The 26,356-nt window shown below is 38.7% G+C and overlaps 2 protein-coding genes across 2 annotated transcripts; one reads left to right on the plus strand and one right to left on the minus strand.

Moving 5' to 3' along the window:
• Positions 1-2,122: 2,122 nt before the first annotated feature.
• LOC308408807 (general transcription factor II-I repeat domain-containing protein 2B-like) lies at positions 2,123-3,601 on the plus strand (the record flags this gene model as incomplete). The annotated part of the gene is made up of 1 exon (XM_080901215.1): positions 2,123-3,601. One exon carries the CDS (start codon positions 2,123-2,125, stop codon positions 3,599-3,601), a length of 1,479 nt encoding a protein of 492 aa, XP_080757341.1.
• A 1,175-nt stretch (positions 3,602-4,776) lies between these two features.
• On the minus strand, positions 4,777-17,911 carry clnk (cytokine dependent hematopoietic cell linker). The gene is made up of 17 exons (XM_080901612.1): positions 17,793-17,911; positions 13,799-13,839; positions 11,848-11,995; positions 10,826-10,878; positions 10,671-10,725; positions 9,449-9,499; positions 9,328-9,368; positions 9,189-9,199; positions 9,020-9,103; positions 8,756-8,780; positions 8,541-8,565; positions 8,377-8,452; positions 8,279-8,295; positions 8,105-8,199; positions 5,876-5,950; positions 5,551-5,706; positions 4,777-5,466 (listed from the first exon to the last, which is right to left on the minus strand). The coding sequence occupies exons 2-17, from the start codon at positions 13,799-13,801 to the stop codon at positions 5,314-5,316; spliced, it is 1,068 nt and encodes a 355-aa protein (XP_080757738.1). The 5' UTR covers positions 13,802-13,839; positions 17,793-17,911; the 3' UTR covers positions 4,777-5,313.
• Between the last annotated feature and the right edge of the window lie 8,445 nt (positions 17,912-26,356).

Below are 26,356 nucleotides of genomic sequence, written 5' to 3' on the forward strand. Positions count from 1 at the left end.
AAATTGTGCATCTACACTATTAGGCCACAACTCTTAATCTTTGAAGTTGTTTTCTATCACATTAGTATAAGTGTATAAAAGCAAGCACGCAGCCATGCAGTGTGTCATAAACGTTTGTGAAATAATAGGTTGTTTCTAAACAGCTCACTGAATTTGAAATCGGTATTGTAATAGGACATTACTGTTGCAATAAGTTTGTGAAATTCCTAACTTCCTAGATATTCCACAGCTGTAGGTACTATTATTGGAAAGGGGAAGTGTTTAGACCCCCCCCCCCCCAAAAAAAAAAATCATGACCAGGGTGGGGGCAGTGCTGAAGGATACAATGCATAACGGGGTTCGCTGACTCAATAACCACAGAGCCTCGAAACCTCCCCCTCCTTAACATCAGCACAAATGCTGTGCACTGGGAGCTCCATGGTTTAGGTTTAAATGACGTCACTCTGGTTTTGTAAAACTAATGGAAAATTGTTCATATTATGCTCTCACAAGTTTACTGAGCCACTTCTGCACCTTTGTTTCTCTCCTTTGACTCTGCCATCTATCAATCGATCGATGTTTTTAACTTTGACTGCATTTCTCCATGAGCTTACTATCTGGTATGGCTGTAATTATGCATACCGGTTCATTATTTTTGACCATCTGCTCCTATCCTTCAAGGTCACATGGGTCAGCTGGAGGACTGTTGACTGTTGCTTAACCGGGTGAAACTCTCTCTCAAGTTGAACACAGGATACACACACACACACACACACACACACACACACACACACACACACACACACACACACACACACACGCAAATCTCCCATGTACACAGACACGCACTTACCCCCCCCCAATGCCTCCAAACGTTTACTCCCACCTGAAGTAGGCAGGCGGATCTGTCTAGCACTGGAAGGCTGGCTGCTGTGTACATGGACTAACTCCTGACTCCCCCCCCGCTGCAAGTCATGTGCTTTTAGGTTGTAAGATGTGAAGATTTATGTGCTTTCTGTGCTGAGGTGTTTTTTTCTGTTCTCAAACTGCTCTCCCCGAGGAGCTCAGTCTGCGAGGATATCTTTTTTCTCCTCCTCTTTCCTCGTGTGTATTTCCATTGTTTTTTTCGTACCTCCCCTACCTGTCTTCCCAGTGTTATGTTTGTGTATTCCATGTATGGTCAGAAAAGGTGCTCATGATGACACCGGATTGTCTGGTAGCCTTTTAAACAATTTCCCTCGGGATAAATAAAGTATTGTTACTCTATCTATCAATCAATCAATCAATCAATCAATCAATCATGTGACTTGAAGTAGTTTGTTTAGCCTTAAATTAGCTATTTAGTATATCTGTCATTTTCCCACTTATATTGTAAAAATTAGTAAACTTTAGCTCCATGTTATAAATGGTTTCACTTGCTATCTTTAGTTAAGTTACCAACAGAAATACTGCAGCGCACTCTCTAAATCAGGGGTCACCAACACGGTGCCCGCGGGCACCAGGTCGCCCGCAAGGACCACATGAGTCGCCCGCGGGCCTGTTCTAAAAATAGCTCACCATAACAACTTACCAGTAAGCTGCATCTATTTTTATTTTTTCTTGCTATTTTTTTTTAATCACAATTGCATTGGCGTTAATTTGTTAGAGATAATATATAAAAAAAATGTTTATTATTAAATATTAGATCATGATCTAATATTTAGTGCTAGCTGGTCTCCACGGAAACAGTTGCCGTGAAGACCAGCAAAGGCAAAGGTGAGGAGATGAGGAAAACATGGCGGAAAAAAGGAAGAAAACATATAATTTTCACAGTGAATGGGAGGAAGAGTTCTTTTTTACCACTGTGAAAGATTCATGCGTGTGTCTCATTTGCGGGGCAACTGTGGCAACGGCAAAGCGGCACAAGGTGGAGAGACATTTCCCAACGCGTCACACAAGCTACCATGCTAACTACCCAAAGGGCAGAACACTGCGAGCGGAAAAGGCCCGCGAATTAAAGGCAGGTTTGAGCAAACAGCAGTCTTTTTTCACGAGACCGGTGAAAAACTCTCAAAAAGCAACCGAAGCCTCATTTAAAGCTACACATTTCATGATTAAGAAAAAGAAGGCATTTTTAGACGGGGAGTATTTCAAAGAAGCAATGATGATAATTGCAAAAACTGTGCTTGAAGACGAGAAATATGGAAACGATGTAATCTCCACTCTCTCTGATGTCCAGCTGGGGGCAACTACAATTGTTAGAAGAGTGTCGGCTATGTCCGGGAACTTGGCCGATCAGTTGGATCAGGATCTGGCAAAGTGCAGTTGGTTTAGCATCCAGTGTGACGAGTCCGTCGACAGCAGCAGTACAGCACAGCTGATGGTCTTTATCCGGATGGTATTTGATGGTTTCTCCACAAAAGAAGAACTTCTGACACTACTGCCGCTAAAGACAACAACGAAGGGAGTTGACATCTATAACGCGGTGAAGGAGTTTTTCGCGAAGAAAAAGGTACTGTTGGAAAAGCTGGTATCAGTGACTACCGACGGGGCTCCTGCTATGATCGGCCGACATACGGGATTCATCGCTCACTGTAAAGGTGACACAGAGTTCCCAAACTTCATGCATTACCACTGCATCATTCACCAGCAGGCGTTATGCGCAAAGGTGATCGGCTTCGAGCACGTCATGACTCCCGTCGTGAAGATCATAAACAGCATCCGCTCCAGAGCTAAACAGCACAGAACATTCAAGGTGCTATTGGAGGAGCTGTCAGCTGAATATGGTGACCTGCTACTACATACGGAAATCCGATGGCTCAGCAGGGGACGGATTTTGCTTCATTTTTTGTCACTTTTGGGTGAAATCAAGGAGTTCATGCAATCCAAAGGGGAAGACACATCTCTGCTGGAGGACACTGAGTGGACACTTGACCTTGCGTTTTTAACAGACATTACTGGGAAACTGAACCATTTGAACTGTGAGCTGCAAGGCAAAGGTAAGACTGTTGCTGACATGATAAGTGCTTTAAATGGATTTAAAGCCCAGATGAACATTTTCTCTGTGCATTTACAGAGAAAAAAGGTGCTGCACTTTCCCTCTGTGCAGATGGTGCTGAAAGACAATGCTTCTGCATCTGAGACTTTTGACAAAGTTGCAGAAAAGTACACTCAAGTCATAAACCGACTTGGTCAAGAGTTTGAGAACAGGTTTTGTGACCTTGATCAGCTTGAGCCATGTGTCTCATTTGTTTCCAATCCTTTCATGAATGTGGACACAACATGCATTGCTGAGCAACTAAGTTCAATGTTCAGCTTGGATGCTGGACAGGTGGAAATCGAAATTGTAACATTGCAAAATGATGTCCACCTCAAAGCCTGTCAGGGTGCACCAAACTTTTGGTGCCTTGTTGACACAGAAAAGTACAGTGGTGTGTGCACAGCAGCTATGAAGGTTGCCAGCCTGTTTGGTTCAACCTATCTTTGTGAATCAGCCTTTTCTGACATGAACTTCATCAAGAACAAACACAGAACACGCCTCTCCGATGCACATCTGCAAGACTCACTCAGAGTTGCAGTGTCAAGTTATACCCCAGATTACAACACACTGGTGAACAGCATGCAATGCCAGGTTTCCCACTAACAGACAAAGAAAGCCATATTAGATGTTCTCAGTGGCAACATTACAGTGTCATGTCAAAGTTGAATTTAATTATTGAAAAACAAATGTGTTTGTTAAGTGTAACATGTGACAATTTGCTTTAAAATGCTGCCAATTTGGTGAAAAGTTCTGTAAAATTTGAAAGTTGATTTTTTGTATGTTACATACATACAAAAATAATGTATGTAACAGTGCATGATTTGTTAAAATTTGTTAGTGGTAAGTGAAAATGTTGTAGAAGTGATCACTTCAAAATGTAAATACTTGCAGAGATATATAGAAATAAAGCGTTGCATATTGATATTTATGTTTCCTACCTTGTTTCCTAATTGCATTCTTTATAATTATGGTGAAAAATAATTAACATAATTAGTGTCCGTACATAGATGAATATCATTAATTATTAATGATAACACATAATTAAGTTAAACTGAGGAAATTTGTTATTTGAGAAGTGTGTGTCAAACTGGTAGCCCTTCACATTAATCGGTACCCAAGAAGTAGCTCTCACTTTCAAAAAGGTTGGTGACCCCTGCTCTAAATCAATTCACTGCACTTAAGCCAGAGCCACTGAATGGCACTGAGTCAAGCTAACTGAAACCTAGCACTGGGAATTTCCCAACTCTTGTAATAATTTAAAATAAAATCGTGATAAAATAAAAATAAAATCTTTATAACATTTCGTGCAGTTCATGACTGAAAAACAGCATTGTGCTGGTTAAAAATAAGGACAGGGAAGTAAGTCTGATTTAAGAAAAAGAAAGGAAAATGTGAAGTAGGTATGGAAGTCCATTCCTGCCAAGAAAAGTATACAAGGAGGCGAAACACATGAAAATGCTAACTTTTTTATATGGATTCATGATCAGCGTTTAACTGAATTCCAAATCAACTGTCCAAAAACCAGATTAGTATTTAAGAGATTAATATTTAATATTTCTTTTATTTCTCAGTAGATATGTGTATATGTTTATACAAATATCCATATAAAGCAAAAAATGACCAAAGATTACGCTATTTGGTTCTAGCTTTTTGGTTTGTATAATTGTACAGTTACAGACTTTTTATTTTAGATTGCTGCTACAAAATATACAATTTGAAGACATTAAATTAGGATAATTAGGGTAGATCACTATTATCTGTCAGAGAGAAGTGGGTCTCTAATTGGGTCCGGGGGACAAGGGATCTGTAAAATAATTTGTTAAATTGCGCTAGATCATTAAAAAGTGCATTTTACAGATTGGGGACCATTTGATTCAATAACAAAAGCATATTTTATCCAGTAATTGCTACCATATTATGGAGGAACAGGAGGAACTGATATGATTGTGACTCACTGCAACAATGAAATCACTTGCTAGTTTATTAGCCTGGTAGCTAGCAGGTGTGGGAAGATTTTCGAATGCTGTGGCAGAACCAGCCAAATCGATATTTTGATTATAGGAGGTTTTGTGTCACTGGACCCAAAGAATTTGAGAACCACTTGTCTATGGGATTAATTTAAAAACCATTAGCACATTATTATTATCAAAATAACCAGAATTTATAGGTACGTCTGATCAACGTATATATTTTTCTTTTACAAAATCCATCCACCCCAACTTGCTCAGAATGACAGCGCTACAGTTTTTGTGGAACTGTGAACACACATGACACAAGAAGCACATTGACAAATCTTTGTTGGCAAGGTTCACATGTTATTGTAGCAACCGTTCAACATCCCCTTTTGTTATAGGAAATGTCAGCACACAGTTGTCTGGGTACTTGTTTCCCATCGCGGTTCTCCCACTGACAAGTGTTATTGGAAATATGGAGTGGAACTTGATGATGTCTGCCACAGAGTCAAACATCTGAGGAAAAATAAAGGGAATTAGAGTAAATATAGTGCGATTGAGGGTTCTTAATGAAACATTTTCTGAAATGTGTTCACTCACATCATTTGAACGATATCCTGTGCCCAATGCGTACTTTTTTGTGCTCTCGACAAACCGAATTTTGACATTGTAAACCTTCTTCTCATGATACACAACCAATACCAAGGGTTCAAAGTTGCTGTTGGTGGAGCAGTCTCGTACCAAAAATGCACCATCCTAATGGGAGGAGTTACAGAAAGAAAAGAATACTCCTGTTAAACTGTGCTTTTGGTGTGTTGTTTTTACACTTTCAACTGATATAGATCCAAATAACTATGTTTAACATCTGCCCAAGCTTAAGACATGTTCAGTTATATTTTTATATTTAGAGTCCTTATTCATATACCTTGTTCACCAGGTGCAAGGCGTGCTCAGCATCTGCTCGATTACATGTCCCGATGTACCAATCTTCCTCACAGGTCTGCCAGAAAAGTTCATTGATCAGTGGATTCAAAGCTAGTTAATATCACGTTGTGATGGATATCATTCTTGATTACAGGATTAGTTTGGGTTAATTATGGATAGTTGTGAAAAATTAGATACACCTCCACTGTTTCCATAGGAATTAAAGGGGTAATTAGCAGCCAGGTGATGCCAATACACTTGATTACCTGATCATCAGCACATGTGATCATCTCTAAAACACAGAAGCTTTGGCATTTTGCTGGAAATGATTATTCAGGTGTTTGTTTACACAATACTACAGTTTTCCCAGGAGTGGATTCCCCCAAGAAATTCACCCTAAGGTCAAACTGTGCATTGCTAGGTGCTGCAAAATAAGTGAAAAATACCCAAGAGCTACATCTTAGACTCTACAGGCCTCAGTTAACATGCTGAACCTTAAAGCTCTTGAATGTACAATTAGAAAAAGAATGAACATGTTTGGCCTTTTTGAAAGGGTTACCAGTAGAAAGCTACTTCTTTCTGAAGAAACGTAGTAGCATGGCTGCAAGTCTGCAAAGTTGCATCTTAACAAACCACAACATCTCAGGAACAGTCTCCTTTGGACTGATGAGACCAAAGTGGAGATATTTGGCGTGGCGAGGTGTAATTTCTTGGCTCAGCTGCTGGAGGGAAAGGTGGAGCAAAGTGGTTGAGGAGAAGTGCCAGCTGAAGAGAATAGTGCATCTGCTAATTAAGCTCTCCTACTGAATAATAGGTGTTAAAAACTGTGTCTATGCAATACTGAAGTGACTCATAGTAGCAAAGATACTTGCTGCTGCCACATGCTAAACATAGCATGTCAGTGCAAACACCTCTTACCAACTGGTGGTGGAGGTATGATGGCTGGGTCTTGTTTTGCAGACACAGGACCTGTGCAGTTGATCATAAACTCCGCTGCATACCAAAGTACTCTTAAGTGAAGTCTATGGCCATCTGTCCAACAGCTAAAGCATGACTGAAACTGGATCATGCAACCGGGAAAATCATCCCAAGTACAGCAGCAAATCTACAACGAATGACCCAGTCAAAGTCCAGACCTCAACCTGATTGAAATAGACGGTGGGACCCTAAGAAAGCTGCACATGAACAAATGCCTGCAAACCTCAATGAACTGAAGCAATGTTGTAAAGAAGAGTGGGCCAAAATCCCTCCACAATGACACAAGGGACTGGTAAAGTCCTTTAAAGTCATTCTTGAATCCTGAATCACTTAACCTTTCAAATGTCTTTTTTAGAGTTCTATGAAAATTTTAAGTTTGGAAAGAAAAGCATCTGGACTTCTTTAAGTTTCCTTGAAGACGTTTCTCCTCTCATCCAAGAAGCTTCTTCAGTTCTAAGAGCAGTTGGTGGAGAGTCCCAGATTTTAAGCCCTATGGGAGCGTCCCCAAGAGGGTCATGGACCCCCTCTTGATCCTCTACCGAATCACACGAGCCAAGGTGTGAAAGTGGGTGTGGGTCACAATCAGCCAAGGTTTCAGGTGAACCCACTATGAAACCTATCCCCACACTGTCATGTGATTTACTGAGGTTAAATGGCCCAGGATGTGAGTGGGTGTTAAGGTGTCTGGGGAGGGAACTCAAAACTGGATTATAGATGTCAGTTGGTGTTGTAAGCCACCTTCTCTGTTCAAAGATGGTCGTTCACAGTGGACATAGATGCTTCTTTCACTCCTCTTTCAAACCCTCTGTCTTCTCTGTCCAAAATGTGAACATTGGCGTCCTTGAAGCAATGACCTTTGTCCTTTAGATGCATGCGAGTTGTGTCCCGTGGAGGTGGCTCTTCCATGTTGTGAACCCATTGGGCTAGTTTTCACAGTGGGTTCACCTGAAACCTTGGCTGATTGTGACTCACACACACTTTCACACCTTGGCTCATGTGATTAGGTAGAGGATCCATACGGGGCACATGACCCTCTTGGGGACACTCCCATAGGGCTGGGAATCTGGGACTATCCACCAACTGCTCTTAGAACTGAAGAAGCTTCTTGGATGAGAGGGGGAAAGTCTCTTAAAGAAGTCCAGACGCTTCCTTCCAAGCTCCTTAGAGTACGATGACCTGGATGACTGAGAACCTTTACAGACATACTTCAACAAAAACTTTCTTTTTCACATGACTGTGGCAGCACATGTACCTGTTGAGGCTTTTCCATTGGGACAAAGTCGTGCTGGTCAAAGTCTTCTTTCGTCTGAGGCCATTCATGGTGATGGCGTTTTGATGGGACCCTTTCTTTAAGTAGATGTCAGGGGGGACTTATTAAGTCAGTAACTGTATAATGACTGATAATGATGAGCCCAAAGATACTTACCTAGACTTTGATGGGTCCTAAATAAAAGACAGAAAAGATGCATGTAAATAAGACATTTAAAAAAGCATCTTGAGAAGCCTGAAAATATAAAGTCAGACCTTCTTTCTAAGTGAGACTCCAAATCCAGTGAATGCCTGTAACTGCCAGGTGTAAGACTTTCAGAACTGAGTGGACCTAAAAATAAAAACCCTTTATGTGTTAATACAGTTGTAAACAATTATTGGTAACGCTTTATCACAAGAGGCTGTGATTTTTATCTTACCTTTCATATGTGAACTAAACTCTGCCTGTTAAAAGTATAAAAAGAGAGTTAAACGACAATGCTTGGTGAAATTTGTAGAATAAAATCAAATGTATATATGAATAAGGAAAGCATGTTTATTTTACAGTATTTCTCATAGGACTTAGTTTGTTAAGAGATGGTGAATAAAACGCAAACAACACCTTCTTATAGGTTCAGCATTTTCAGCTACTTACATTTCTAGTGGTCCCGTGCTCTCTGCTGAAATCAAATGACATTAAATAACATGTCAGAAGAGCCTCCAGCATTTTCTGTGATAATCTTTCCAACCAGCAGATGGTGTCATCGCTACACTGTACAAACTGTGGGGTGTTGTTTTTGCTTTACACCATTATTGCAGGGAAAACGTCACACTGGGTTATCGTCAACTCCAGCAAATTAAAACCACAGGGAACTGGGACAAGTGTCAGGTTCTATATGTAAAATAAAACAGTACTCACTCTCTCCTGCAACCTTGCTGTGGAGCCTTTCCAGACAAGACATTGACCAACTCCAGGGTAAAAGGTGACGGTGATTGCAAACTCCTGCAGGAACAAAGAATCAAACAGTAAGTGCATAAGGCAGATAAATACAACAATGAGTAACTTAAACAATAATTTAGCAAATTACCTTTGTGAGTGCTGTAATGTTAGAAAGAGAAAAAGTTGGTCACCTTTTTGATAGTTTGTCAGCATTACAATTTATTGAAAGATAAAAAAGCAAACAAACAGTAGTACAGTAAACTGTATTGTTTGGCAGGTGAAGTTACCTGGTCTCCTTTTGGCACAGGTGGGATCCTCCTATCTGTAACTACACCACGTGAATATACAATATGAGATTTAAACTGTGACCCAGAAAGGCAAAACAATTTCAGTCAGCTGAGATGTTACCTGTTTTCATCTTTTGTCGGCCAGGCTTCAGATCTCTATTTATCACAGGTGCTGTGTTTCAAACACAGAAGACAAAGGTGAAAAGGTTCTTCTTCTGGGACAGAATCAGCTTTTACTCAGTTTACGGAAAACATTACAGTACATTTAACTAAAGACAACCAGCATCCTTCAATTAATCTGTAATAATCAGCTTTAGTATTAGAGGATGCCAAATCTACTGAGATCAGAAGCTGTAAATCTATGAGAAAAAAGTATTTTATGTTAAGCTGCATTAAATTAAACAGAAAAAAAGAGTCGCCAAAGACTGCACATCACTAGAGGCTGAATATTTCTCACCACACCATGCATGGATGAGAGGTATATCTAGATCCTGCTTAGTTAAAAAATATTCTTAAGAATTTCAAGACAATGTCTCCCATTTTTGAAATGTTTATTAATTTTAAATGTTTGCCCTTCCCAGTGGTGCAGTCACCTCTATGCCGCCCTCTGTGCCATCTCTGGTAAACTTTTCATGTCAACCTATCCATTCGTTTCTGAGCATTACCACAAACAATACAACAAAAAGACATACAGACTGATGAAATGAACTACATAACTTCATGTTATCTGGTTGAGTTAAAAACTAGCTGAATATCGACAGCTACCACTAAATCCCCAAGTTGTTTAGGTGGAGTTGACTTTCCTACTTTGTCAGTCAAGTGTAAAACACAACTTCAGATTTCTTTTGAAGTACTTTCTTTTCATTCTTCTTTGATTTTAAGCGACAATTAGAGCTAGTATTTGCTTCACTATGTTCATTAGCTAGTCGCTGCCCACTCTGGCAGTGCAAAGGTGCAAGGGCAGGCAGCAACTAATTAATGAAGTTAGTTGCATCATATGGGTTTTCAGCATGAGTAATGCCGTCTAAGTGACTCTGTGCTTTGATGAGCAGCAACCAAGAAGAGAGAAATTATTAAGCCATTGCAAAGACTAAGTTACCTTCAATATTTATCCAATGTTTTCTCATTTTCATTGATCATATTTGCCAGCACAAGCTGCTGTTACCAGGCAAAGTATGGATGTGCGCGATTATGTAATTAAGTTATTTTAACTGTTAATTAACTGTGATTTAATAGTTTTGTTTTTCAAGGTAAACAAAGATGTCTCTGATTTGAATTTCACTGTTACTGTTCAGTATCTTTACCACAATAATCACTCAATTTTAAATGCGTTGTAGGTTTACCTGTTGAAAATGGTGTTTCTCTGGATGGACATCTTGGGAGGATGTTTGAGTTTCCCTGATTGATTGAAGAGCACAACGAAATGTGGAGTACGGTCAGTAAGGTAGTTGCATTCAAATTGTATATTCATTAATGAAGACCAAAAAAGAAACCTTACAGGGGAGAGTGATGAAAGGTTGTGAGCTGATGATGACCTTGGGAGATCCCTGTCTTAAGAGCCAAAGAAACACTCTCATCAATGACTGTGATGATAGTACTTTAAGAAGTTCCAGTGTAAGCTGACAGTTTAAACACCCTGTGAGTTTGTATCATTCCTGTAAGTCGGTCGATGTCGGTCCCAGTAGTGCACTGCAGCAGCAGACTGTATTGATTACAGAGGGAGAATGCTCCAAGTGTGAACAAATTTAAAAGCCACATTCACTATAAAGTTGTAGACATGCAGCTGTGAGGCCCCTGGCTGCGGGCCACATCCAAGCAGGAGAGTAAAGCGAGCTTGTTCGCACTGCACATTTCCCTCTCTTCCCCCTCAGCTGCTGGATAATTGTAATCTCCCGCAGTCTGACTCAGCCAACAGATGGCCCTGGAGACCCACTGGCAGATCATGCTCACTCAGCATGAGCTCTTTCTCAGATCCAGGCTGCTTTCATTCTCACCACAGTTTGTGGTAGATCTGTTTTTTCCCCTGCACCTCATTCAGCTTCATTCTAATTACATTCATGAGAGCATTTCTGTGTAGGAAGGTAAAATAGACTCAGTGTCCCTGTGTCAAGTACAAATAGTACTTTAAGTCAAGTTTGAAGAAGTTTGGGAATTATTAAAATCATTTTAGTGGTTTTAGATTAAGATAACTGCTTAACAATTCATTTAATAATTACTTGTGGACGTATGTCCTTAATCCACTGTATATGTATACATTTAAGAAATAATGAAAAAAGGAAATAATAAAACACTATTAAACATAATAATAATAATAATCACTAAGCTCCTCTTACTTTCATGTTTTAATGTGCTTTATTAGGACCAAATAAACAACTTTTCTCAGTGGTCTCATTAAAGACGCTTTAAATACATTTTCAACTCATGAAATTAAAATCAAGCTATAGCTGAGGTAGTAGCAGTACTAGATGTTAGTATGAACAAAACTAACATTAAAATAGAAATGAAAGACTTTCTTTCTACCTGCATACTCTTGGTCATCATTTATGGGCCTCGCAGGAAGAATGCGTACACTAAGCACTTCTTCCTGGTTATCCACCACGTCGTACTCTGGTTCCTCTACGTCGTTAGCATATCTTTGAGTTCTGTTCCTTTCTGCTCTGCTGCGATCCTGTGAAAAGAAAATTGCAGCTTCTTTAGAGTGGGAAATGACACTGGCCTGCTGTTATTATTGCCATTATTTTTGTTTTTTGTTGTAGTTTTTTTAACTTGCCTTTTCTTGCCCTCAACATCAGTATAAAGTAACATATTCTGAGCAGGCAACTCTTTGCAGTTTCGATGCACATACACTACACTAAGCACAGGAAGCAACTATGGTGATATAACCCGCTGCTTGCCCCCCAGGGATTTCCTCATTTACAATTACACAGGCACCAAAGCCAACACATCATAGAAAAAGAGGTGATAGCTTGTGACACAGTGTTAAAAATCAGCAGCGTCTATTTCTGGGAGTTAATGACATATGACACAAAGTGCATTGTGACCATGTTTGGTATTTTGTTCCTGCTGTTGCAAATTTGGAAAGATGGGTGAGATTACGGTGAATACACAGTTAACGGGTGCATTGATCGTGCCGAATCAAACCTGCTCCTCTCCTTTAGTTAAAAACCTCCTTTGCTTTTAATGAGGAGAAGTCAAGACTGACTTTTCCACAAGGAAATTGATGTTTGTGTCCAGCAGGTGCAGTGTCACCATTAGACATTTGTGCACCACCCAACCTGAATATTTTGTGGAAACCATGTGTCCATGTTTTCTGTCTCTAATGATGCACCCTGAGACTTTATTTTAAAAATACTGGGCTGGAAATGTATTTTTTTAATTCCCCATTTATTAAACTAATCTATCTAAACTACCTGACTAACGCAGTCTTAATGAGAAAATTAAATTGCAAGCAATCCTTAATCGACATTTAAACCAAATAAAAAAAAGTAACAGTATAGGTTTTTAAACAGATATTAGTCCTCCTCAGCTAAAAACACTTTTATGAAAAGAAAACATTTGAGATATGCAACATTAGATTTTACTTCAGGTCTGTTACACATTTTTGTAGTTTGCTGTAGTTCATGATACAATGTTCAAAATAGTTTTTCAGAATATGATTGAACTATAATGTTTTTGTTGTAGAAATCAACTCTAACTCGACATTTTCAGTCTTTGAATCATCATATAGATCATAGAGTTCAATAGAGTTCAATAGAGTTCAATAGAGTTATCCAGATGAATGAGAAAAGAACAAAAACATACGTTTAGGTTTTTAAGTTAAGATCAGATTTCGTCCCTTTCTGATGTACATGCAAGCCGTTTCCTCTTTCCAGAGGACTTTGGTCATTACGTTTGAGTGTTAGCACTTTGCGCCATGCAACGTCGTTCTGCTCTGCACTTCTGAGAAGCATCGTGAACCTAAGCGCTTAGGAAAGTACAGAAGAAGCTTTCCTCTAAACACAGAGCATTTCCTTGTAATACCTTGGTGCTGACATTACATAGTAATCGCCCAAACAATACGTTTACCTAGAATATATAACAACTATTTTAATTTCTTTAAACCTCTTATGTTTTTAAATGATAGACGTATAATGTATTAATTCATTAACAAGTATTATTAATAGTAACCAACACATGTCAGCAGAGTGCATGTAAACTTATGAGAAAATTATTGTATAATTGGTGACACTAATATAAAATATTTCACAATTTCAGTTTAGAAATGATATTACTAAATCACAGAGAACAATCCTTGTCGCCTACAATGTGTTGTTTTTACAATGCACTAACAATGACAGAGCAGAATCTCACTTCAGTCATTTCTGTGCTAAAAGGTAATTACACAGGGGGCTGCAGACTCCCAGCGTATCCCCTGGGAACATTCATGTGGAACCAGCAGCGAAACGCTGTGGATACGGCCGCCATAACTCACCATTATCACAGCAGACTCATGGCTGTTCCCTCTCTCTGCAGCTAACGAGGGGGTGAAACAAAAATGAAAAACATCATTAGTTGGGTGTTCAGCAAAAGAATGTGGCCTTCCAATACAGTTTGTCCTTGGACTTTTCTTACTCAACAGTTACACATGCAGAGGAATGAGGTCATTATATACAACAAAACAGAGCCGTTTGTGGCCTCCTGCTGCTGTCACTTGGAGCCACGATGTTTTCTTTCGGGTGTGAATTATATTTTTAACATAACAGAAACTGTTCAGCAATTTTTTTTAACACTTTTTAAAAAAATGTTAACTCAATCCATCCATCCATTGAAGGTTGATCATTTGACATTTGACATTACCACCTAGGGGTGGGGGAAAAAATCGATACTGTGTAGTATTGTGATATTTTGTTTGCTAATGATGTATCGATACAGGGACAGCAGAAATCGATATTTTGTTACAAAAAAGGTTTTTGTGCTCTGACTTCAGAGCATGTTGATCCTTTTTCTGAGCAACAATCCTGACATTCCTTCACTGTCCAGATGTGTTTAACTTGTTTTTGGCAGCAATAAACATGACAGTTTACTTATTTTAATTTAAGACATGTTTTATTTTAATTAAGTTTAAAACTTTTTTATTTAACGCAAAATTATGTATTGTTTTAATTTACTTTCAAATTCTTCAGTTGCTGAAGGGGCTGCATAGTTTTCATATTGCATAGTTCAGAATAGCTGTAATTGTACCAGATGGTTGCATTCAGTTCAGTTGGACTAGACTGTAATACAAACCGTTCAGTTTGTCAACAATAAAACTGAAATGAGAGAAAGACTGAGTGCGAGACTTTGATATTAGATAAAATGAATATTGATAAAGTTTACCTTTATGTATGTAGAATCTGAATATCGCAAAATATTTTTTAAAATTGCAATAATATCGTATCGTGCGTTATGTATTGTGATAATATCGTATCGTGGGATGTATGGTGATTCCCACCTCCATTATCACCTGGCTTTGGAGTTTGTTCTTCAAATGGAAGGACTGATGATGCCAAAAAGCAAAAAGCAAAAAACAAACAATCAAACAAACAAAAACAAAAACAAAAAACCAAGCAAAACAAAAATACCAGAACTATTCAATTATTCTTATCTTATGTTAAGCACGCTGAGTTTACATGTAACAAAGTGTCATTGAAATTAACACTGACGAGTTTTTCTTGGTCATAGCTGAATTATGGTCAACAGTTCTGACCCCCCCCCCCCCCCAACACCCAAAAATCTAAGAAACAAACCAAAAAACTTGTATTAGTTAAAATTCATGACGATGATCAAGTTTGCTAATGATTACATTTGACTTTTTAAATATAATTGTTCACATATTAACATTATTCCTACTTAAAATGAGGTTCTGCAGGATTTGAAGGAAGAGACGTGACCTGGTTTAGATTTATGGAGGTGCTTATGGAGGTAACTCATATTAATAACTGAGGACACTCAGTTTATAACTTTTCTAGACCAGCGTCAGTGCTACACACTCTTGCCTTCACTCTTGGCTCAATCATACAGATGAGTTTACCTAAACTTCAGTGATGACTGTTTTATATAACTTTCTTTTCTAAAAGGTTCGGTCAAGTGTCATCAGCATAATGAGCAATAAGGCTGTATTGGCGGATTATGGGAGGCAGAGGAAACGTGATATTAGATTTTGGTTAAATACGCAAAGTAATTAGCATCCCGAACAAGTTGTAGATCACCCAAATAAGACCAGATCAAACACGATCAAACGTGAGCCTTCCCTGCAACTCGGTAATATCACTGCATGTGTCTAAAAGTATCTCTCTGTATGGTCAAGATAATGTTGCTGATTTTTACAATTTTGTTTACAGTTTTGTCTTAAAAATCTAACAATTAATTCATGAAAAATCCATAAAATTTAAACTCACAACCGTATACAATGTCAGAATTTAATCCATGAATAATTTAACCGGTCAACACTCCTTACCCCAAACATGCTGGTGCTGGTGTATTTTGAATCAAATAAACTTAATATACGTTAAATCTGATTAACTTTACACTGTTTGAAATACACTGTATTTCAAATGGTTAACACATCACTAGCGAGAGTATGTCCAAAGTAAAAGTCTTACTTCTTCTGTAATTTAGAGGCACATACTTGTTGAATCACAATGTGCCACAGACGGTTTTCTCATTAACAGTTCAATAATTAGGTGCTCCAGAGGTTTCAGTCTTTCTTAATGCCAAAAAACGGGGGTTAAAGTGAATAAAAGTGAGCAGATTTTACGTGGTCCACAAGTTCGTGAATATCACAAAGGTGGCTGTGAAATCGTTTTAAATTTGATCACATTAGATCACTCAGATCAAATGAACTGAAATCCAATCTCACAGTGAAACAGCTGAAGGGCACAAAGACAGTTGTTATGCTTTTGCATTAGCACGCTGCACTGAGACAGACTCGTGCAGTCACAGTTCCTTCACTTGTGTAATTTTCAAATTTTAACCTCCTAGGACCTGCGTCCACATATGTGGACATCACATTTTGGGATATTTAGACCAAAATACTAAATTTTGCTCTACAAGGGCCTGACATCCACTTACGAGGACATTATTCTGCTACCGTTCTATCAAAATTGTGAACGAATATCCTCAGATGTGGCTCTCATTTTTCCTAAAAACAAAAATAAGGTAAAAATAAAAAAATCTGGTAATTCTTTGTGTTTACATTCATCGTGTCCCAATCAGCCCAAATATCAAAGAGAAATTAAAAATGCTGCCGTGGAAGAGTTCGGGTCTTAGGAGGTTAAAAATATTCCATGAATTTTAAAATCCTGTTTTCAAAAAGGGCACAAAGAGGAAAAGAACCACATCCTCACGAGTTATCCACCAGTCTTTGATTGACAGCTTTTGATAGTTTTCTTTGGCCATGAAGGAAAACAAAACAGAAAGCAGGAAGGAAACCTGCCCAAAATAGAATTTAGGACATTTCAGCAATTTGAGGGATTGTGAAAATGCCAGCTGACATTAGAGGCTACCGACTCAAGAAGCAGCAAACTCAGTATTGGATTTGGCACTGTGGTCTAACACTCTGTGGGGCTGCCTGACTGCTTTGCAGAGCTTACTGGGCCACGGGAAGTGGGGTGGGGCGAGACATATGAAAAAGGAGATTAGATACATGGAGCTAGCATCTGAGGTTAAGCAGTTAGTCTGGAAAATAAACTTGTGCCCCATGGAAATTGGGTGCAGAGGATTGTGGCAACTCAAACCACCAGCCTACTTAAGGATTTGTGACCTGGCTTTGCTACGGAGATCAAGAACGTATCAACTGCAGAGAGCAAGAATAAGCTCAGTGTGAGGAAGCGCCATCAACAAATTATGATGATTATCATTAAAAGTTATTTCCCTCTGTTGACACACGTTAATCGATTTGTATCGATTTGCAGGTAGTTAGAAGCAAGTAGATTGGTTCGCTCTTTGTGCATCTTTTATCAAACTCACTTAGCACACTTGACTTTTTAGGTTGTGCAATAAAAGCGCTCGTTGACAGTTTTCATTTTATGACTGTAATTTGGTTACGCAGTGTGAAATATTTCAATTTTGCTCTGTGTAATTATTTTTGTGAATCAAAATTAGAGGCACCTTATATTTCTAACATACATATATATGTATTTTTAGAATTGACCATAATTAACTTGACACGGTTTCAATCACACTTCAGTTTTAGGAAGTTCAATGTTCATAATACAGAATAAAACGACTTTTTAATCAAATTTAAACCAACTGAAATCTTGTTCTTGAATTTTAATCAAAGTGAGTTTCTCATCTTTTGCAGCAGCTCTTGCCTTTTAAAGACCCCCTTTCCTATTCACACATTTTCATCTATTTTTAGCACAGAGAAACATCTGCGCTTTGTTCTTTTGTAGCATTTACACACTCACAAATGCAGAATTTCAACATTCAACTCAAAGTGAACCCACCTTTTCTGAAGATTATACAGCAAGCACACCTTCATCAGTAAGTGACCAGCAGTTTTGTGCTTCTTTGGTTTGTGTATGGTTATAGAGAGAAAGTGTCTGCAGTATGTCTTCCTTCCCGGTGTATGCGCAGAGACACTGAGGTTGCATCAAGTCTCTAAGTCTCAGAGTTAAGCAGCCCACTGTAACCTAAAATAACTTCCTGTGTGGTGAGTAACTGGCCTATAACTCAAGGTCTTCTCTGTTTTAGACAATAAAATGGTTCTTTGCAGACAGTTTCTACTTGTGCATCTGTGCCCTGACTTTATTGACACTAAATTGTCAATTCAGAAAATGAACAAAATATTTTGCAGACGCATCCTTTCAAACACGAGTCTTTGTTTAAGTTTCTTTATTACTTCTGTGGCAACTTTTAGCTCTGTGCGAATTATTTCCTGTGTTGTTTCGCCCTGTGATTTTGACAGCTTATTGTTTGACACTATTTTAAAAGCATGCATAAAGCTAAACACTACACCAGATGCTCAGTAAATCAGGGTCGAACGAATCTTTACTAAAGTAGGTTTTTCTGTTGATTTTAAAAGGAACATGATGACATTTCGACATCTGCTCTGCCAAGCGGTAAAGGAAGCACGGTGACATTTACCCATTCTTCAACTGGCTTCATTTATGTAACAACCATATGGGTGAGCCCAAATTGTAATCTGAGTAAATATTTTAGCACGAAATTTGACTTCAGTGCAATATTTACTCATTTTATAGCACCTAATAAAGTATTGAGGATATACTTAGGAAGCACTGCTAAAAGAAAAGCTTTTGTTCACACATTCAACCCTTTAGCATTTAATGTGATAGTTATAAACCCAGAAACCCAAACTGGACAGCTGTAAACATGTAACTAACTAATATTAGTAATGTAATAGCTCAAATGAAGGAAATCTGCTGAATCGTGTTTTAAATGCGTCATTGTTGGCCATGAAGTGACATTGGAGTGAAGCTCCAATGTCACTGAGGATAGCTCACGATAAACGTGCAGACAGTACTTATTGTTTTCTTCTTTTTTAAAAAAACTTGATCTGGAACAAATCCAGGAAGGTATTTAACGAATGTTCTCTTTAAATGCCTCATTTTCTCACATTCAGAAAGTGGTGACCTGTGCACGCACTTAAGATGACCTTTTAGCTCAAGAGAAATGGAAAACTTTTTGGTCCTTCAGTCCCAAGATTGCACACATTATTAGAGCTTCGCTTTTATTGCTTTGGCCATCTGTAAATGGTAAAGCCTGGAATCAATGCACTGCTGACGTGTAATTCTGCTTCATTCTTAGATGATAACTGCTATTTTTCTGTTAATTGTGACTTTCATGTACTTTGATCCAAGTAAATATTTTTTTATAGGGATCTAAGTAGTTAACTTGCAAACTATTATGACAATACAAGCAATAGAACCAAGACTTCTACAAAATAAATACTTTTTAAAAGAAAGTAGTTATATTAAAAGATGTAATATAAAAGCGTAAATATTTTTTCACATGTTTTTCTTTTCCGGGCCAGCTTCTTCTGTTCTTCCTGTTCATGCGAGCAAGTAGTTTTTGTGTCTTTTTAAAGTTACTTCCTGTTACATTTTGAAGAGTTTCATGTGTTTGCTTTAGTCATTCGATCCTTTTCCTTTTGTATTCATGAATCCATTTTTATCCTTCTCTGTGTTCTACCCTGAGCTTCTCACCTGACTCCTGATCCCATGTTCTTCCTCTGTGTATAATAATTCTAGTCATATTTACCATCCTGTCAGTCACTGGGTCATGCTAAAGAAAACTTGGCCATGATCAGTGCAATTTTAACAAAACAGATCAGGTTACACATAATTTATGAATATAATTTGTTTTTGTTTTTTAAGTAAACACAAAAGGAAAGAAAAACATGAAAGAAAAACTTATTTTTTTTGTTTCTGGTGAGTTCGGTTAATAAGCTGTCAGTGGCTGAGCTGAACACCCACATTCACAGTAGTTCACATAGTCTGTGGGCACATAGTAACCCTACTGCTAACCTTTGTACTGTTTATTTTAGTTGCTTAGGTTAAAGAAGCCACCTAGAGCAACTGAGTAAAAAATAAATTACATCATACATTATTGGGGATTTAAATGCTTTTAATGCTGCCGTTATGAAAAACTGAAATACTGAAGTTTCAGACGACTTCTCAGCGATCAGCAAATCCATTCTAGAGCTGACCTGCCTGTCTGTTTAAACAGAGTAATGCTACAGCAAAGTGTCTTCCTGTCTGCAGAGGGTAAGAGGCCTGGTCCCCTCTAAAAAGCAATGCAGCAGAGCACGAGCGCACAAGGTCAGTCTCTCTCCTGTGGTTTCTTCTGCAATGGTATAGCCTGACTTCCTGTGAAAGATTACCATCAAGCCTCTCGTATTCTCACTGATGCTTATCTTTTGAGCCACAAATGCCAACTCCCTGAACATCTCTACACCTTGGCCCCCAGTGACAGCTCCACTGGCCTGTCAATCTGGCAGTCCATCCTGTGTCCTCAACCCCCCCCTCATCCTCATCCCAGCAGCCAAAAAATGAGCCTCCTCTATCCTGGACCTGTCATCAAGAAATAAGATCCAGAGTCCCAGTCTGGGGTGTGATGAACACAAAGGCTGAATATGGGAGAGATTTGTGTACGTGTATGATCAAAGTTTCAGTTTAACCCTCTCAGGCTCAAATTGAGTTTTTGTTGCTAATGCACAAAAGAATACCTGCAGTGGTACTTCTGAGTACAAAAAACTCATAAAATATGTATGTGGGGGAATCAGGTTGTTAGCTTTTAACTGTTGCAAATCTGCAACGCCTGCCTTGAGAGGGTTAATATCACCTAAGCTTCAGTGTATTTATAGTTGTCTTGCTTGAGTTACAGATGTTGAATTCCTAGCTCCACAGGAAGGATGCATGTGAGTGCGCTGATAAACCACATCACGTAAAGAAGCATCATTGAACAGCTGCAGAAGTAGTCTGTATCAGGAGGCCCTCCTCTACACAGAAGAACCACAAAGTGACAGTAACTGTGGGCTGACATTTCCTGCAAAGAAATTACCTAACATTCACAAATGGATATTTGTGAATGTTTCCCAATAGATATTTATATTTGGGTTTTTTTTCTGACCAATCAAAAGATTTATTTAGCTTTTTTATGTCTCAAAAGCTGAAAGAATAAAAAAGAAAACAGACAAGACTCGGTGTGTAAAGCCGTCTTAGCGGAACTGCGAGGCTTAGGCAATGCTGCACTTTGTAATGACAACTCACTGAAGCCCTGTTGTATAAAACCCCCCACAAAAAATAAGTTCAAGCATTTAACAAAAATGAAGCTAAAAATGCCAACGCAGTGTGGAAACCTAAATATAACTAAACCTGATCTAATAGAACTCTATTTAGCAGAACAACTTAAGTTAAGTACGAAGCATGACATTTTGTGTGTGACCTTATCAGTCTCCTCCATCGTTGCGGAGGAGTTTTGGGGTATCCTTCTTTTTCAGCGTTCAGTTCATTGAGGTTTGTGGGCATTCATTTTAGCACAGATCTCTTAAAGTCACACCACAGCTGAGGTCTGGACGTTGATTTTGCCTGTTTGCAAGACCTTGATTCTTTTCTTCTTTAGCCCTTTGGCTGTAGATTTGATGCTGTGCTTGGATTTACTTTCCTCTTTCATTGGCCGGTTTCAGCCAAAGCTTTAGCTATGGGACAGATGGCCTCATGTTTGACTGGAAGGTGCACAAGTCCTATGGCTGCAAAACAAAAAGTAAAACCTCAACCCGTGTGCTGACAGTGGGTATGACATATTTGTGCTGGCGTGGTGTCTTTGGTTTCACCAAATATGGCAACTTTGGTCTTATCTGCCGAAAGGACTTTGTTGTTTGGTCAGATGCAATTTTTCACAGACCTAAGCTGTGCTGCCATGTTCTGAGAAGAGCATTTCTCCTGGCAACACTTCCTGTCGTGAAAATTTAAGATATATCTGCAGTCCCCAGGTAGCTACTGAAATGATAAATGAGGCCTGTAGATGTAGCTCTTGGGGTTTTTGCAATTTCTCTAAGCATTTCTCCATCTGACCTTTGGTGAATTTGCTGGTGAATTTGCATCCACTGCTAGGAGACTGGCACGTTTCTCGAATGTTTTCCACTTTCCTACTGTAGAATGATGAACGTCAAATGGTTTGGAACGCCTTTACAACCCTTCCCAGATTAATGGACAGCAAGAGTTGCTGTTTTTCCTCCATTGCATTGTGTTAACACCCGAATGTTCCAGACCTGTACAGCACCAACACTTCTGCTTTAATAGAGGTGGTCACTTTTCAGACGATTAATCAAGTACAGGAGCACCTGGCTGCTAATTAATAGACGTGTATCTGTTGTTTGTTTTAAACAAGTGTTGAAAACAAATGTTTCTACATTAGCTTTTGCTTCATCTTTATTCCATTAATTTTCACCATTTTAGATCTAATGCATGTAGGGAAGTTTATATGTGTGAAGAATGTAAGACCATTTGCTTGACTGTGTCTGTGTGCTGGAACTGAAACTACCTATAATTATATGAGTGTATGAGTTTGAAAAAGTGCTATGCAAATATTATTATTATTATTATTATTATTGTTGTTGTTGTTGTTGTTGTTGTTGTTGCATTTTGGCTTGCTATTTGTGATCTATTTTAGAGCCTCTTTATTTTCATATGTTCAGTTCCTTTAGGTATTTCCCAATAAACTAATAGTGAGATAGAAGTGAAAAGTCTTCATTTCAGTCTGGATTCTCACCTATTCCACATTTGACTGCATGCTTTTAGAACAGTCATTTTTCAAAGTTTCAAAAGTTGTCAATAAAGGTCAGTGTTCACCATAATAAGCACTTAGCTTGAATTATGCTTCAATCTTTAATGATACAAAAATGACACCATGTGACTCTTTCTTTGTTGCATTATTTGTCACTATGGAAACAAACTTACTTTTATCGCCACGCGTTATTTAGTTGACATTAAAAGCTCTAGATTTAGCAGTAGATGGCCTTTATGCAAAGAAGACACATGTTATCTGGAAAAGATTGAATGACCTGCAGTCAGTGAGTTCTGAGCCTGCTGACAGTGTGATTGAAAATGGTTGTAAACACGCTGTCAGTGCCCATTGATGATGAAGGCCAGCAAGGACATCACAGAAAATATGTTGGCAGAACATAAAATATGAAGACGGTTCATCCAAATAACTTCACACATTTCTCCTCTTTTGATCCCCAACAATACACCCACTAAGTGTGGTGTACACATACAGAGATACATGCAGAGAATCGTTCCTTTAGTTAGATAGAGGAGAAGGATGAGATAATTTCAAACAGTCAGATAAGATCGCGGAGAGGGAGAGGGCAGGCAGTCTGACCAGTTTGGCTATCTCTCCGATGAGCGTGTGATTCAGTGGCGTGAATAATTAAAGCTGGGAGCAGAGATAGGAATCTGTAGACGCCAGGCTCGGATAATACTGGACGGATATCAGGGGCCTTTGGTGCGGGGAGGTGGCAGCTGAGATGACATTAGTCACTCTCCAGTGTGCCCTGGGCAGCCGTCAGGGTACAGTGCTGAAGGTCAGAAGATGATGGATGGACAGACACCGGCGGTGGCTCGTCGCTGAAGTTGACTAGAAAACGAATGTCCTGTACATGAAATATTATCCTCATGGAGGAAGATACCTGATCTGATACTGCAGCGATGTGTCATGGTTATGTGAACTTTGTGAAAGACTGTGGTTCATCAGCTTCAACTGAAAAATGTGGAAAGACGGATAAATGTATTGTGTTGATTATTCAGAAATGCATAAAGGTGATGTTAATTCACATAAGAACGCTTTCAGATTGTCATGAAAATGATTCGTTAGACATTCATCTTGCTATATTAAGTCATTAAATTATTCATCATAACTACAGATTAAAGGATGTACTGCCTGATCTGTGTCTGTGAGCTGAATTTGAAGGGCCATAGTGACAGATTTGTTTTTCTCCCCTCCTACATAGTGATTTTTCATTTTCCTCTCTCTCATCTTGCTGCTTTCTCTGAGCCAGATGTCTTTCATGTAAGCTGCACAGAGACACAGTCAACTGTTAGCGTAAACTTTACTAAGAGTTTTTTTTTTTGTTTAGTCTACTGCAAAAGGCACAACTGCCCACTCACTGATTGTTTGCATGTTTATAGAAACTAATATTGTTTGGCTTGCAAATGAAGCTACTCTAAATTTAGCTTGTGGGTAGATGTCACAGCATGCAAAAGTTGTTCTGAAACAAGCATCTGTATGAACCTAACCAAAAGAGCGTCCTCCTCCACCCTGAGCATCAGTGTGACTGTACTCAGTCTTTTTCTCTCAATCTTGCATCCATGCATCGCTCCATTCATTATAATGGTAGCAGTGTGTCAGCAGAGCCTCCAGGAAGGAACCCCATATTCAGGTCAACTCACAGTCAGAACGATTCCTTGATTATTCCTTATTTATCCCAGTCATTCCCCCTGCTGTGGTGTGGAGTCTCTGGAAGATGTGTGTCTGAGTGAGTGGAGCCAGGGCTAATGAGCTGAGAGCTGGCCTGCTGATTGTTAGTAGGCTAGGAGCTGTGCTACAACCCACTCAGAAAGCACATTCAAATCATCAGAAGGCCAACCCTGCATTGAGATTGATGCAGGCCAGTGACGCAAGTCAGTAATGCAAATGTGTAGGTGTTTACTGCCTTGTTTTATGGTGATAAAAACACTCAATATGCATGTAACTCGAGGTTGTTCCACTGGAGAGGTGATTCAAAATCTGACAAGGGAAAAAAATGGCTATATCAACAGCACTTAGACAAAAACATTCCAGTACTGTCACATACAATCTGCAGCCATGCTATCAGTTCCGTGAGGCTTTAGGCACAGGGTTGCTTTGATTTACAAAGCTCAGATTAGCATGTTAGCATGCTATTTGCTAATTGGCACTGACTGCAAAGGTAAGATAAAGCTGACTGGAGTTTGTTATTCATTTTGTAGTAAAAATGGAGATATACACACTTTCACCAAATAACAACCCTAGATGTAAAGGCTAAGAGACTGTATGATGGAGGTGGCTGTGGTGGTTGTTGAGATAGTTGTTTCCTCTGGGTGTTTGATTCATATTCACTGGAAAAATATAGCACTGACATAAATACACAGCAGTGATCATTCTTGTACCAGATGCCATGAAGTTACAGCCAATACTTGTTAGCATATTTAACTCAAAATCATAAAGTTTGTGCTGAGACATTGAAGGGAAAGTCAGGTGTTTAGCAGGTTCCGAGTCCACTGTCCACTGAATTTCTCCTTCCTCCTAATGTCCAGACACAAGCAGTTTGTGGGGTCAGGTTAATTGGTGATTCTAAATTGCCCAAAACTGTGAATGTGCATGCAATTGTCTGTCTGTCTCTCTGTGTTAGCTCTAGTTTAATTGGCAACCGGTACAAGGTGTACCTGCCTCTTGCTATAAGGTGCCTATCCAAGTGTTGGATTACAGTACAAGACAAAAATAGATTAGTCTCTCTCTTACTTTTTGCAGTTAAGCTGTAATGTAACGTGTTATTTTTAACTTTCTAAGATTAGCTTGTATGAAACCAATAGCTTCTGTACATACATATTTAAGAGAGGTGATACTTTTTTTTCTGCTAAAGTATTTAAAAAAATACATATGATGAGCTTTTGTGTTCAGTGTTTAATTTGATTTTGTATAAAATAAAATATGCACTGGTACTGCCCACACACACCCCACCAAAAAACTAGCTATATATATATTTTTAGTAACATATATTTATTAAAAAACGGTATAGTTCATACACGGTAGTACTGAAGTAGGTATAACATTCAGATAACTACATTAGTGAAAATGCATTCAAGAAGCTGTTGAGAAGTTTAGGAATTTAGCACATCCGTGTCTGCAAACTGTGCAAATTATACATTTATGTGTTGTGATGTTAAAGTCGATTTAATTTACTGTCTTAACTAGAAAGTAATTTACTAATTATTAGTTGTAGAAAGTTAAGTTACAGCAAATGCATTTGCTTTAATCAGAAAAGAACAAACCCCTGACAAATCTCAATTTCTTTAACGTTTCGTATAAAGCACGCTACCAAAAGCCTGACTGATAAAAGCTGCTCATTTCTGGAAGCATCATAGCTCACGCATTCATTTCCTATTGATGTGGTGCACCTGGCAAACAGCTGTACGTTTCTCATCATCTGCCTGTGGCGAGAAACATTGATAGCATCAGCATGTGTTTTTTTCCTGTTAAAATAAAACAAGTAAACATGTTCACCACTTAACCTGTGAGGAAAAATTACAAATCATCTTTACTATTATGAGCTGTGTTTCAGAGCCACGATTTGAGACGGTTTTTTCTTTGTTTTCCATTTTATTTCTGGTCGTTGTCGAACCATTTTAAAAATATGCTTCAGTTTTAAATTTATGTTTGGAGTGCTTTTAAGTTTGCAATTGTAATGTCTGTTGGTTTTTTGAATACCGGCACAGTCTGTTTTTAGATCTCTCTCCATCAATATTAAAGG

Source organism: Rhamphochromis sp. 'chilingali' (genome assembly GCF_963969265.1).
Source record: "Rhamphochromis sp. 'chilingali' genome assembly, chromosome: 13".
Lineage (NCBI taxonomy): Eukaryota > Metazoa > Chordata > Actinopteri > Cichliformes > Cichlidae > Rhamphochromis > Rhamphochromis sp. 'chilingali'.

Bases quoted from the DNA above. Each gene is read 5' to 3' on its own strand.
- clnk (XM_080901612.1), bottom strand. The intron at 10,726-10,825 runs GTAAGGTTTCTT...TCAATCAATCAG, and splicing joins ACCTTTCATCACTCTCCCCT to GGAAACTCAAACATCCTCCC. The intron at 5,707-5,875 runs GTATATGAATAA...TCCTCCCATTAG, and splicing joins CCTTGCACCTGGTGAACAAG to GATGGTGCATTTTTGGTACG.